The sequence below is a fragment of the Acinonyx jubatus genome, chromosome E2 (genome assembly GCF_027475565.1).
Source record: "Acinonyx jubatus isolate Ajub_Pintada_27869175 chromosome E2, VMU_Ajub_asm_v1.0, whole genome shotgun sequence".
Lineage (NCBI taxonomy): Eukaryota > Metazoa > Chordata > Mammalia > Carnivora > Felidae > Acinonyx > Acinonyx jubatus.
In genome coordinates, this window is record NC_069396.1 from 13,355,061 (window position 1) to 13,367,802 (window position 12,742).

The 12,742-nt window shown below is 49.7% G+C and overlaps 1 protein-coding gene and 1 non-coding gene across 3 annotated transcripts in view; both read right to left on the minus strand.

Annotated features, from left to right (window-relative positions):
- Window positions 1-12,742, minus strand: part of VAC14 (VAC14 component of PIKFYVE complex) — a 101,827-nt gene that overhangs the window by 74,800 nt on the left and 14,285 nt on the right. Inside the window, exons 4-10 of one of the 2 annotated variants that reach the window (XM_027076175.2) lie at window positions 12,643-12,705; window positions 11,955-12,062; window positions 11,320-11,429; window positions 10,926-11,032; window positions 9,836-9,970; window positions 9,210-9,362; window positions 2,756-2,819 (exon numbers count right to left, since the gene is read on the minus strand). In XM_027076175.2, coding sequence (XP_026931976.1) covers window positions 2,756-2,819; window positions 9,210-9,362; window positions 9,836-9,970; window positions 10,926-11,032; window positions 11,320-11,429; window positions 11,955-12,062; window positions 12,643-12,705 — 740 coding nt within the window. Of the gene's footprint in view, window positions 1-2,755; window positions 2,820-9,209; window positions 9,369-9,835; window positions 9,971-10,925; window positions 11,033-11,319; window positions 11,430-11,954; window positions 12,063-12,642; window positions 12,706-12,742 lie in introns of both variants that reach the window. The other variant, XM_027076174.2, reaches the window with a different exon arrangement.
- TRNAG-GCC (transfer RNA glycine (anticodon GCC)) lies at window positions 8,119-8,189 on the minus strand. The gene has a single exon. It is a non-coding gene; the product is annotated as a tRNA-Gly (tRNA).

The following is a 12,742-nucleotide window of genomic DNA, read 5'->3' on the forward strand; positions in this document are numbered from 1 at the left end:
CCTGGCCACTAATTCCAACCTGGCTGAGTGACTGTGGACCAGAAGTTCACCTCTCTGGGCCTGTTTCCTCATTCATAAAATGGGGATAATCATGAGGTTCTTGTAATAATAATTGTAGCTAAAATGCGTAAAGGGCTTTCTCTGAGCTGGGCACCATTCTGTTCTCTTTACATATTCAATTCATACAAGCTCCACACCCCTAGGAGGTAGGCACTGTCATCGCACCCAGTTTAAAGATGAGGAAACCGAGGCAGGGAGCGGTTAAGCTGCTTGCCCAGGGACACAGAGTCAGGATGTGTGCCCGGGCGGTCGGACTCCATTACACAGAGGATTCATGAGAGATGAGGGCAGGCAGTGTGTCTGGACAGTCACAGGGTGGGTTTTTGTTTCTTGGCGATCCTGGAAGTTGCCTTCTTGTCTGAGCTCAGTGCCCCTCTGGCAGCACCTACTGGAGGAAGACTGCCCCTACCCTACTGTCTTCAGCTGCCATCTCCAACGAGTGGGGGGCCCAGGGCCTAGGCACCTGGCTCAGGTTTCATGACTCTGAAGGTCGCCCCCCTCTCTGGCACAGCTACTGACTCAGACTGGTAGCTGCCATGAGAAAAGAGCCATTTGTGGGATAAAGAAAGCACGAGATGATTTGCTCTTGGTTTTTTAATTTTAAAAGGGTAGGATCTGGCATGGGCTCCTGAATGACAGGTCTAAAACAAAATCTGGTTCCAATGAGGCAGTTCCCAGCCTCAGCCTTTAGAGCCGCTCCAGCAAATGGCGCCCCTGCCTCCCAAGCGAGGCAACGAGAGTCATGCCCGCCCGCCATGGTTAGTCAGTGATGTCTGACCTCTGCCTCCTCCTAGACCTTTCTCCACCTCCCACTGCCACTCCCCTGGAGGAGGACAATACCCTGTGGCCTAAGCAACGGTGACAAGTCTGCAACAGGCTTCTCTGCTGCCACTTTTGTCCCTCCCTCACTCATCCCCCCTGGAGCTGCCAGAGGGCCTTCCGAGTCACAGGTCTGCACCAGACATTGCCACTTACAGGCAGGCTCCCATAGCATTCAGAACAAGAGCTGGTCCCTCTGGAGGACACATCTCCCAGCACTTCCCTCCGGATCTCTCCCCCAGCTCCAGAATCCAGGATCCAAAGCTGCCTCCTTAACCTCCCCGGGGCACACAGCCCATGACTGGCCCACTCACACACCTGTGCCTCCTTCCACCCCAGCGTGGGAAATGCCAGGATATCCTGAGTTGGCGGAAGCCCCGAATCTAGAAGTTATTCTTTCCCTCAGTCTCTCCTCTCATTCCATCACATGCATCAGCAAATCTGGTCAAGTCATCCTTCAAAACAGGTAAGAAAAAGTCTCTCCAACTTTCTCCACGTTCTGCCACTTCTTGAGGCTGAGCCTCCATCTCCTCCCACGGGAAAGAAGCTGTGGCCCCCGAGGTGGTTTGCATTCGCCCGACCCTCCTAATTCTTTCTCTACACAGCAGCCCCCAGGTCTCCGGTCCCTCCTCAGCCCTAAAAGGAATTAATACTACTAATGACCCCATGGGATTGAAACATCAGCAAGATCCAATGACGTGACACAAAGTATTTGGCACAGCCGGGCCAGGAAGCACCCAGTGAGTGACCACCCTTGTCAGCCACTATTCCAGTGAGCTTCAGCTCGGGCACCATGGCACGCCCCCAGCACCCTCTGAGTCCCGTCACAGAAATCATGCCCTGCTTCTGTTTCCCCACTAGAGAACTTCAAGCTTGGGGACCACACTCAGGGGTCACATCTTTACCTTGGAACCTGTAGGGCTGAAGCCTGGCAGGTACCCTGGAGTATGTGACAACTAACAGGATGAATGAATGAATGAATGTTTACCGCCTTGCTCAAATGATTAGAAGAGGCCCCAGGAGCAGTCCACGTTTATAATCAGTACTCACATACTTTGAAAATGCCCACAGGGTCTTAGAAATAAGAATAAGTGAAAAAATGATACAAAAGGAGGAAAGATTCTAAAGGTCCAGGGAGAAGAGAGCCTCCTGGGGGTTGAGTGCATATTTTCTCATCATGAGTGACCCCTTCCCCAGGGTCCAGGTTCAGTGTCGGGATGAGAGGGAAGAAACCCCTTATAGAAGAATGCCATCCATTGCAGCCCCACAGGTGCTAATTCTACCCAAAGACAAAGTGACATGGGGCAAGTCCAGGGGAGGTGGAAAGGGACAAAACGGTGATAATTCCCTCTCCAGTGGATGTCATCACCCAGCATACAGTATGTAGGGAACTGCAAGCAATGATCTTGCTGCTTGGCCTGCTCTGCCCCCATGTGGAAGGCTGCACTATGACAGCTGACCCGGCGCCTGGGAGAGGACGGCTCCTGCGGCCCATAGCCTATGCTCTCTTGGACTCTGGAACAGCCTTCTCCTTGTCAGTCTTGTCAGCCCCACGTTATCCCGACAGGCAAAAAGGTTCTGGGCAAAGGTGTCTGCGCGTGTCTCCCTGTAGCTACCATGCACTGGTTCTACGTTTACAACCTGTGTTTACTGACCTCCAACAACTTCTTATCTTTGTCCTTGGGGACAAGGCTACCTGTCCATCAGAACTAGGGGGATTTGGGTTTGCTCAGTGTTCTTCAGATCCCTTCATCAAGCACCCACTGTGCCCCCTAAGGAGAGTTTGCCTCGGGTCTTTACTGCAATTTGCTGCACCCAGGAAAGATCCAGGCCACTTGCTTTCTACAAACGCCTCTGGCTGGAACAAACCACTTACCTGGCTGGTGTGAAGACGCTGATGCTGCTACTGAAGCTGGAGTCACAAGAACCATCAGGGCCTCCTGGGGACAGTGAGAGGAACAAGGTGTCATGCCAGAGGAACGCTGAAGTCTTCCGAATGAACAAGATGCCTGATATAAGGACACAGACTCTCTAGTCCCCCACACCTTGACTCTGGCTCTTGAAAAGGACTATAGCTCAGGAGCCCTAAGGACCCAATGCCACCCACTCCCCAAGCTTCTGGGATAGCATCCGTGCTTGTAAGTGTTTAGGCACAGTGATCTCAAAAGAAGAAGGGCACCAGCCCTAAACACATCTGGGAAATCTCAGAAGGGACCGCTGGCCCGAAGGCAATGGATGTTAAAAATGACTCCTGGGATAGTCAACATCATTAGCCATCAGGGAAATGTAAATCAAAACTGCGACGAGGTACCAGTTCACACCCACTAGGACGGCTGAAATACAGATAATGAGTGGTGGTGAGCATGTGGAGAAAACCCTTGGACCCTGCTGGTGGGAATGTAAAATGGTGCAGGTGTTTTGGAAAACAGCCTGGCAATTCCTTAAAGGCTCAACAGAGTTATTACCCTCTGACCCGGCAATCCCACTCCTAGATATATACCCCAGAGAAACGGACGCTCATGTCCACACCAAAACCGTACATCATGTTCATAGCAATCCAGATGTCTATCAACTGATGAATGGATAAGTGTGTTACAGCCATACAGTGGACCATTATACGGCAACAAAGATGCATAAAGTACGGATATGTGCTACAACATGGGTGAACACTGGAAACATGCCAACGTTAAGAAGCTAGTCATAAAAGCCTGCAATTTGTGAAATGTCCAAAAGAGGTAGATCTATAAAGACAGAAAGTTGAACAGAATATTTATTCTGAGATTATTTTAATTTTCTGAAAGGTTGTAAAAATAGCACAGAATTCTGTTTACCCTTTACCCAGCTGCACCTAACATCATACATTATCAAACCAGGAAAGGAACACTCACATAAGACTGTTAACAAAACTACAGACCTAATGTGAATTTCACTGGTGTTTCCACTTACGTCCTGTGTTCCAGGGTAGAATCAGGGACCACATGTTGCATTTAGTTGTCCTGTCTCCCTAGTCCCTGCCAATCTGTGACAGTTCCGCAGTCTTTCCATATCTTCCACAAACTCGCTATCACTGAAGCCCTGGTCAGTTACTTTGCAGAATGTGTTGCCACCTTGGTTAGTCTTGCATTTTCTCATGATTAGGCGGAGGTTACGCATTTTTGGAAGACCACCATCAAAGTGATGCGCTTTCTCAGTGCATCATATCAGGGGTATGTGATGTCTGTCTGTCTTGTTACTGATGATGTTGACCTTATCATCTGACTGTGGTAGTGTCTGCTGGGTTTCTTTACAGTAAGTTACTATTTTCCTTTTTGTAATTAATAAATATCTTGGGGAAGATATTTGAGACTAGACAAACACCTAGTTTTTTCCTCAAATGTTCCCCTACTGACTTTGGCATCCATTGATGGATCTATAATAATTACTGTGGAGTTTGCCTAATGGTGATTTTCTGTTTTCCTCTTTTTTTCTACATTAACCAGAATTCTTCTATAGGAAAATGCAGTCCCTTCCCATCCATCCATCCATCCATCCATCCATCCATCCCTATCATTATGGGCCCATATTTTATTCTGTGGATTACCAATTAAAACTATCATTATTTATATATTGTTGATCAAATGGTGCCAGCCTTGGCCTCTTGTAAGTTATACAAGTAAAACATATTCTCATTCTAAAAATTTCAAACAAAGCAGAACATGCCCCCGTCTCTTTCTAACCTTTAATCTTACTCCACTCTATATGCAAGTAACTACTTCACTGGTTTGGCAAGTATTCCTATCTTTCTTTTTGTTTTGTTTTGTTTTTTAATATGAAATTTATTGTCAAATTGGTTTCCATACAATACCCAGTGCTCATCCCAACAGGTGCCCTCCTCAGTATTTCTTTTTGTTTTGTAACATAAATGGAATCACAGTATGTTTTCTGCAATTTGCTTTTTTTTTTTTTTCCTTTATACTATAGCTTAGCGTAGTGTTATTCCTGTGAACTATGGACCACCCTCAACCCCCAAGTGAAGAGGGCCTTGATTTCCACGTTGAACAGGAAGGCTCTGAGCTGCTGCCTGCCCCCTTTAGTCCCAGAGGCCCTGTGCGGGACAGGGCACAGCTCAGTGGGGCCAGGCGCAGGCTGGGCCTGATGGAACAGATCTTGGCAAAGGGGAGGAGGACACACGGGGAAGGCTGGTGGGCCAGCCTGGAACGGCAGCCAGGACTCCACGCCCCTGGCTGCCTCCTCCCTCTTGACTTTTAGAAACATGCACATTTGTAGATGAAATGATGCGATATCAGAAATAGGGTTCAAGTTAACTTCCTTTGTTTCGTAGCTTTCACTCTTACATCTCTCCCACGCTTCTTCCTGCACAAGTGCATTTTTCTAGGATCCCACGTCAGGGGTACTGCTGGGTGGAAGGGTCAGGAATTCTATATTTTAATCCACTTTGATAAGCTGCTCTTTAGTAAGGTTCTACCACTACACATGCACTTCAGGCACAGAGAAGCAGTCGATCTCCCCAAGCTTCACACAGGGATATTAGTAATCTTTTACATTTTTGCCAAGTTGATGAGTAAAAATGATACATCGTTTTACTCTCCAATGCTCCCATTTCCAGTCAAGCTGTACATCTGTGGCTGCCCTTTTTGTATTAGTTCCCTCTTTAGAGAATTGTGGTGTAAACGGCACTAGGAGCAAAGACTCAGAGCCCTCGGGCCTAAATCTGAGCCCTGACCCCCCTACTTACTAGCTGTGCAACTGTGGGCAGCTTACGCGACTTTGCCTCCAGTCCCTCACTGTATAATGGGGTCACCAGTACTCCCCTCACAGCCTTGTTAGGACAATACGTGAGCTAACGTTTGTTAGATGTTTAAATGGAAAACCTTACCTACATCTCTATTTGTTCCTTGAGAACAAATTCTCTCAAATGTTCATGGCTTCTGACACATGCCACCTAAGGTATGTAGCAGACGATATATTCCACCTGCTTACTCTCCCCCCACTAGGAATGCCTCTTCCCCCCTCTCATCTCTACAGGGAGCGTGTAACTAGAGTAATATAATCAGAGTAAAAATCACAGTAATAACCTCCCTTATAATCAAAGTTAAAAAAGGGGTGGGGTGAGGTGGGGGCAGAGTGGAAGCTAAGGAGAAGGAAAAGATCCCGTTCAAATGACCTCCATGGACTTGGCTTGGAGCCCCCAGTCCTCTGTGACCACATGCAGGGCCACATGATTACTCAACTGTGGGTCTGTCCTGGGCTCCTTGCAGGCAATTAATTTACCTACATCTGCAGGGTCCACAGAAGCTGCCGCTATATCCAGTCCCAACAAAGCCTTGCAAGTGGATGGATTCCATTACACATCTACTAACAGTGGTTGCAAGCCCTCTCCTAGAAACCTTATTTATAATTCTGCCCCTAACCCTCTGTGATCCCTCATTTAGGACCCACCAGGGGCACACTACTATCTGGAAAATGTTGATGATTAAAAAAACAAAAACAACAACAACAAAGAACAAGGGAGGAAAAGGCCTGTCCAGAGAACCTCGCTAAGTACATAGGTATGTTATACACATGCATTAAAAATTTGACACTAAATCACCTGTTTCTGAGAGTGTCTGGCCTTTGCTATATTCTAAAAGCTTTATAAGCAAAAATCTCATTTAAAACTCACCACCACACTACAGGTTTGGTATTATTATCGTTAGCCTTATTTAACAAGTAAGGAATTTGGGGCTTAAAAAGGCTAAGTGGCTTCTCTAAGGGCAACAGGTACGAAGTCAGCAGAGCCATGACTCACCGGCAGGCCGTTCTGACCGAGTCTAGGCCAGGACACCTGGGACAATCAGGCAACATCACAGAGAGGAAAAGGGTGCACACGTCAAACACTGCAGGAACTCAGGGAAAGGAGGCCGCATCACGGACCCCTGAAGTGGCAGGGCCAAAGGGGAGCCAAAGCAAGCAGACAGGCTGGGAACAGTGTGGCACAAATGAGGGTCCTGCAGTCAGAGGTGAGGGGGACGCGCACGTGTGCACGTGTATGCTCACGCACAGAAGGCTCGGCTGATGAACCTCCTCGTGGGTCTTGCCCTCCAACAGAGGGAGGCCAGGGAGGAGGTTCCCGCCTTTGGCCAGGCGACCGGAGCTGGAACAGTGGAGGAAAATAGTAATAGGAAAAAGCGGCAGAGGCTGAGATGAACCTGTCAACTGGACCAGCTGAATCATCACTGTCTCCTGGCTCGCCGCGACCTTCTCCTGGCACTTTGGTAATGTGGCAGTTACAAGCTGAGCAAGGAGTGGGTACGGAGCCTCTAAATGAGCTGTGATCATCCTAGGAACTACTCTAAACTGAGCTCTGCATCTGCTGAAATGCTGTTTATGAGGTAGTAAAATCCAGAGCCAAGCTTCCTGAATGTATCTTGGTTTAGCATGGAGTCTCCTAAGTGGGGAGCTGTTTTGAGACTGCTTAGAAAAAACTACCTATTTTACCTAAGTGAAATAAACTGCATTGGCTGGCCATGGCACCCTGGTCTCTGGCAGGCGAGGATTCTACCGTGGAGCTGCCGATGCTCCAGCTGGCAGGTTCTTAGCAGCTGTCATGACCTGCAGAATACAGTGGTTCTTTCCCGGAGGCCCTGACGTGTTGCCATGTAAGGAGAAAGGGTGGGGTAGGAGCTGCTGGGTTCCACTTTGAGGGAAGATGTACTAACTTTATTTAAAAAACTGAGACATCCTACATATAACATAAAATTTCCTAACATAAAGCTCACCATTTTAAACCATACAACCGGGTCGTCTTTTGTAAATCCACAAAGTTATGTAAAGCATCACCACTATTTAATTCTGCAACAGTTCCATTACCCTGAAAAGAAACCAGGTGTCTAATTCCCCTTTCCCCTCCAGTTCAGCAACCATTATTCTACTTTCTGACTCAATGGATTAAGAGGCACTAACTTTTAAAGCCAGTATAAAATACTCGAAACTTCTGCCTGTTGTAACTCGTCAAGTAAAACAAAATGAAACAAAACAAAAACCAGAAGAAGCCACCACACAAGCAAAAAAAGAAAGCTGTGGAATTATGTGAACTGTATGATACCATACATATACAGAAAACAGCGTTTCACAAAACAGATCTTTCCCTGAGATTCTTCTAGTTTCTCCTAGTGAGAAAGCTCCTGCCTTGAGAGGCCCACATAACTTTATTCCCCCAAATTTTCTTTCTCAAGGAACTGCCAAAAAGTTTTCAGCTGCTGCATTGGCCGGGAATCGAACCCGGGCCTCCCGCGTGGCAGGCGAGAATTCTACCACTGAACCACCAATGCTCCACTTGATGGCTGTGCTGCCTCCAGCTGTTTTGCTGCTCTGGCTCACAGAAGCAACCGCACAGCTGTAACCTGATACCCGAGCTGGTCCAGCATGGACCGCTGCTGGCTCTGCCAGCCAAACCCAGGACAGGACACCCGTGGGGCTCACGTGCCTGACACACTGCTCACATGTTCAAGAGAAGCCTGAGAACGGCAACAGGAGAAACGTTTCAGAAATTCTTTGGGCTCCTGGAACTCAGGTTCCAGACCTGAGTCTGTTAGTCTTAAAAATTTGAGTGGGTTCTGCATCAATTTACTCTCTGGCTGACTCTGCGAAGGAGAACGTCATCCCGAAGCTGATCAGTGCTCTCTCAGTGAGGAGAGAGGCCTCCCAAAGAAAAAAACAGTCAGAGCTCTAGATAACATTTAGAGAGTTAAACTCCAGACTCTAACTGACATAAAAGTGCTTTTCTTTATGTTATAAATGAGACAATAACGCTGAAAGAGTGTGAAAGGGCAGCAGAGAGCCGTTTCATTTGCTAAAGACACTGCTTTCGGCAGTAGAATCCCCAAGGACTGAATAAACTGCACCCTCAGCTTTTGTAGCCTCCTGCCCAGGGAACGGCTGGCACAGGGAAGGCAGCTGGCCTCCAGGTGGCCGGGTGTCTGCGGCCAAGATTCACGTGAGCCCTGCAGTCTGTCCTCTGCCATGTTCCAAACCTTCCTATTTCCTGTAGCCAAACCCAGAAAAAGATTTCCAAAAGGAAATGGTCTTTGAGGCAGTATGAGTTAAGAGTATGGGTTTTGGAGGCAGACAGCCAGGATTCAAATCCCAATTCTGCCATCTAGTAGCTGCCAGACCCTGGTCGTGTTACTGGTCTTCCCTGTGCCCATCTGTAGAATGGGGAGAAGAGTAACTTCCACCTCACTGGGTTGTTACCAGAGTTAGATGAGGTAACATATGGAAAGTAGCCCTGGCTGCTGAAGCAGGACCCCAAGCCTGGGAGGCATGAGGGGCGGGAGGTAGGGCCTACTCACCACTGGCTGTCCCTTGCTGCTTTGCCAGCGAGTCCTCGGGGTTGGGCTCTGCCTGCCTCTGCACCACTGGCTTCGGCTCATCAGGCTCGTCATCCTCAGGGGTGACCAGCTTCATCAGGCTTTGGTTACACACGTTGGCCACCTCCTTGATGCCTGAGTCCACTGATGTAAGGAGTAGCCCCATCCAGGGGGTGTTCCCTAAACCTGAGGTCACTGGGATCAGTCCTCTCCAGAGCGGGACTACTGGGCAGTCTGAACGGAGTTCCCGTGAAATGCTCCTGTCTTCTCATACGACACATCCTGGTGGACTTCCTACCACCAGCATTACCCCCACACCCCAAGACAGGGCAGTATGAGGGTCTTGGAGCCGTGGGACCTGGGAGAGCTGCTTCAGAGCTGGAAGTAACCAGGTGAGGTTTGGGGACAACGGTATCAGCCCTGTGTCCCTGCTGCTGCCCCAGCGCTCAGAGTCCATGTCCCGCTCTGCCGCTTGCCCTCCAGGTGCCAGGGGCTATCTGGAGGTATGAGGGATCGTAAGGGAGCCTCCATCCCCCACACCAGGGTCCTGCAACTTGACAGCCTCCTGAGGGACTGCTCCCATTTCCTCTCTTCAGGGTGAAGGATACTTTTCTTGCGGTCATCATAGGCCAGGCAGGGCAAGACGGCGGTCAGGATCCCCGAAGAGTAGGGCAGCATCACCCGGCCAGCCAGCTGGATGAACTCGCGCAACCAGCACATGGCTGTCAGCTGGATCAGGTCATCTGGAAGAGGAATTGGGGGATTCCGGAAGGGTCAGCACGAGAGGCCAGAGCACTCCCTTCCACTGACCAGGCCCGGAAGATGGGACTGGAGGGGATGCCAGGGGTTGCATGGCTTCTAGCCTCACTGATACTCTCTCGCCCTCCAAAGGAACACACAGGTACCAGGTCGGGAAGGAATAGCAATCTTGTGGTACATATAAGAGCAGCCATGGTTCTCTACCCCTCTGCACCCGAAAAGGGGCTGGGTAGCTCCTCTCATCAAGGGGTGAGTTCATTTCCTCACTGCTTGAATCTGGTCTGGCCTTGCTACTGTGGCCCCCAAAAGATGGCAGAAGTGATGGCGTGGCTGGTGGAAGCCCAGGCCTCCAGAAGCCATGCTCCCCTCTACAATGTGTCTCGGGACCTTACTGATGCCATATGAATGCATCTGGGCTAGCATGCCGGATGATGAGACGCATGGACCAACTGTCCCTGCTTCTCAGGTGACAGCCAGCCAACTGCCAGGTGTGAGTGAGGCCATCCCAGACCATCCAGCCTCAGATGACCCTTCAGCTGACTGCAGGTGCGTAATCAAGGGCAGCCAAGCCTGGCCCAGGGGAACAGAACCACCCAGCTGACTTACAGACTCCTGACCAATAATAAGCGGCTGTTGTGTCAGGCGGTCACACTTTGGAGTGGTCTGATGTGCAGCAGAAGGTCATGGATACACAGTCCCAACCTCAAAGCCTTTCAGTTCACAGTGAAATGTCAAGCTTCCCAGCAAGAGGGTCTCCAGACCTTATTCCAGGTTCAGACCAAGCAAAAGGGCCTCCATGTTGATGGAGGAACTGAATCTCTCTCTCACAAGGACCCACCCTCTATTGCCCCAGGTCCAATGGTGTGCTGGTTCATACTCCCACCAGGGCTCTTTCTGCCTCTGAGGAGATGGCAGTGGCCATGGGGCCTTCACACTCACCAGTGGTCTGGCAGTGGATCACCAGGATGTTTGCCATCTCAGCAAACTTAACACTGGAGGGATTCTTCTTAATTTCTTTCAAGAATTCTCCAAGGACCACCTCACACCTACCAATGAGAGAAGGGGAAGGGAAATAGCATATGCCAGCCAGGGCTGGAGGCGCCTCTACCCACACCCACTTCTGCTCTGGGTGGGCCACTGAGAAGGGGACTACATTCACAGTTGCCGGATGGCTGTTTTCCAGAGCATGGGGATTAATGAGTTCTCTGCTCCTCAAGGCAGGAAGCACATGAACTAGGAAGAAAAGAATGAACTTGATCTCCTGCGGCTGCCTGTCTGCTGGATGTAAGGTGCGTGTGTGCACAGGGCAGCAGCCCATCCCGTCTCCACTCACATTTTCCGAATCTCTTTGCCATTGTCGCCCAGGATCTGGAAGAGTCCATCCAGGATCTCCGGCAAATAATCCAGTAGGTTAATGTCTGGCACGGACTCCAGAACCAGGATCTGACCCAGGGGAAGAAACCGGAAGGGAAAGTTACACCAGTCTGAGAACCTTCATCTCCTTGTCTCCGGTGCTCTGGGACACGGCAGGGAGAAGGAGGCCCTGCTGAGACAGCGTTTCATGGCCCTCCAGGTGCCCCACGGCAGAGAGTGGGTTAAACGTGCAGGATGGGGATTTAACTCCAAGGAGATCCTGATGCCACAGGGAGAAGGGAAGACACTGGAAAGGACAGAGGAGGCTTGGAGAGGTGTGGCCACTAGAAGTAGCACCACTGGCTTCAAAAAGAAATGGGGGTATCTCTTGGGACAAGGAAAGAACCATATCGTTGTCAGGGGCAAACATGACCCCCATGGCTTTGGGGAAGAGCTGAATAAACGTATTTTGGATTACCTGATGTCACCGGCTATTAGAGGGATAATAATGAGGCTTCTCGCAGCCACACAACTGCCCAGGGTGCGCCAGGGGACAGATTTTACTAAATCAGAGGCTCATTATAGCTAGAAAAAAGTCGTGAGGCTGGCTCTTACCCAGGAGATGATGAACTGCCGGGCGTACTGGTTGTTGGAATAAATTCTCTCCCGCAACAAAGGGATGAAGCCCACCAGGTCAAACTTGTTGCTCTCCGTCACAATATCCTGTGGGTCAGAGGCACGTGAGCTGTGGAAAGCCAGAGGCCGAGGGCCACCTGACCTGACTGAATTATTGGCCCAGGACTGGCTCTGGGGGTCAGGTGGCCACAGAGGAAAATGGGCAGGGCCTGTGCCAGGTAGGAGAAGTCCTGGAGCATCTACCCTCCCACAGGCCAAAGGACAAGCAAAAATGCTGGAGTAAAGGCAGGAATCAAGGCCAAGAGGACTAATCCTATGGCAAAACCCTAGATCTGGATCAAATGCCCTGGTGAGCTTAGCATAAGCAGCTCCCTGTCATTGGGGGGGGTGGGAGGGTGGATGGGAGGTGAGGAGCAGCCTCCTCCGCCCTGGGTGGGGTTAGCACCAGGGGGGCGTTTGGGGCGACAGCATGTTTCTGTATCTTGATCGTGCTGGTGACATAACTCTGCACTCTTGTCACAGAACTGTACACTAGAATCACTTCGACTGTACATAAATGAAACACTTTTAAAAAATCAGGAAGAGTACCCCCAGTGATAGAATTTATAAGCTGTACAGACAGATGGATGAAACAGATTCCACACTAAAAGTGGGGACCAAGTACTACCTTTAAAAGGCGGTCTAGGAGCTCAGATCCGCTTTTCACATTGGGGTCCGGGTCTGCAGCCAACTATGAGAGGAAAGAAAAAGAGAGATGGTCAGAGTCA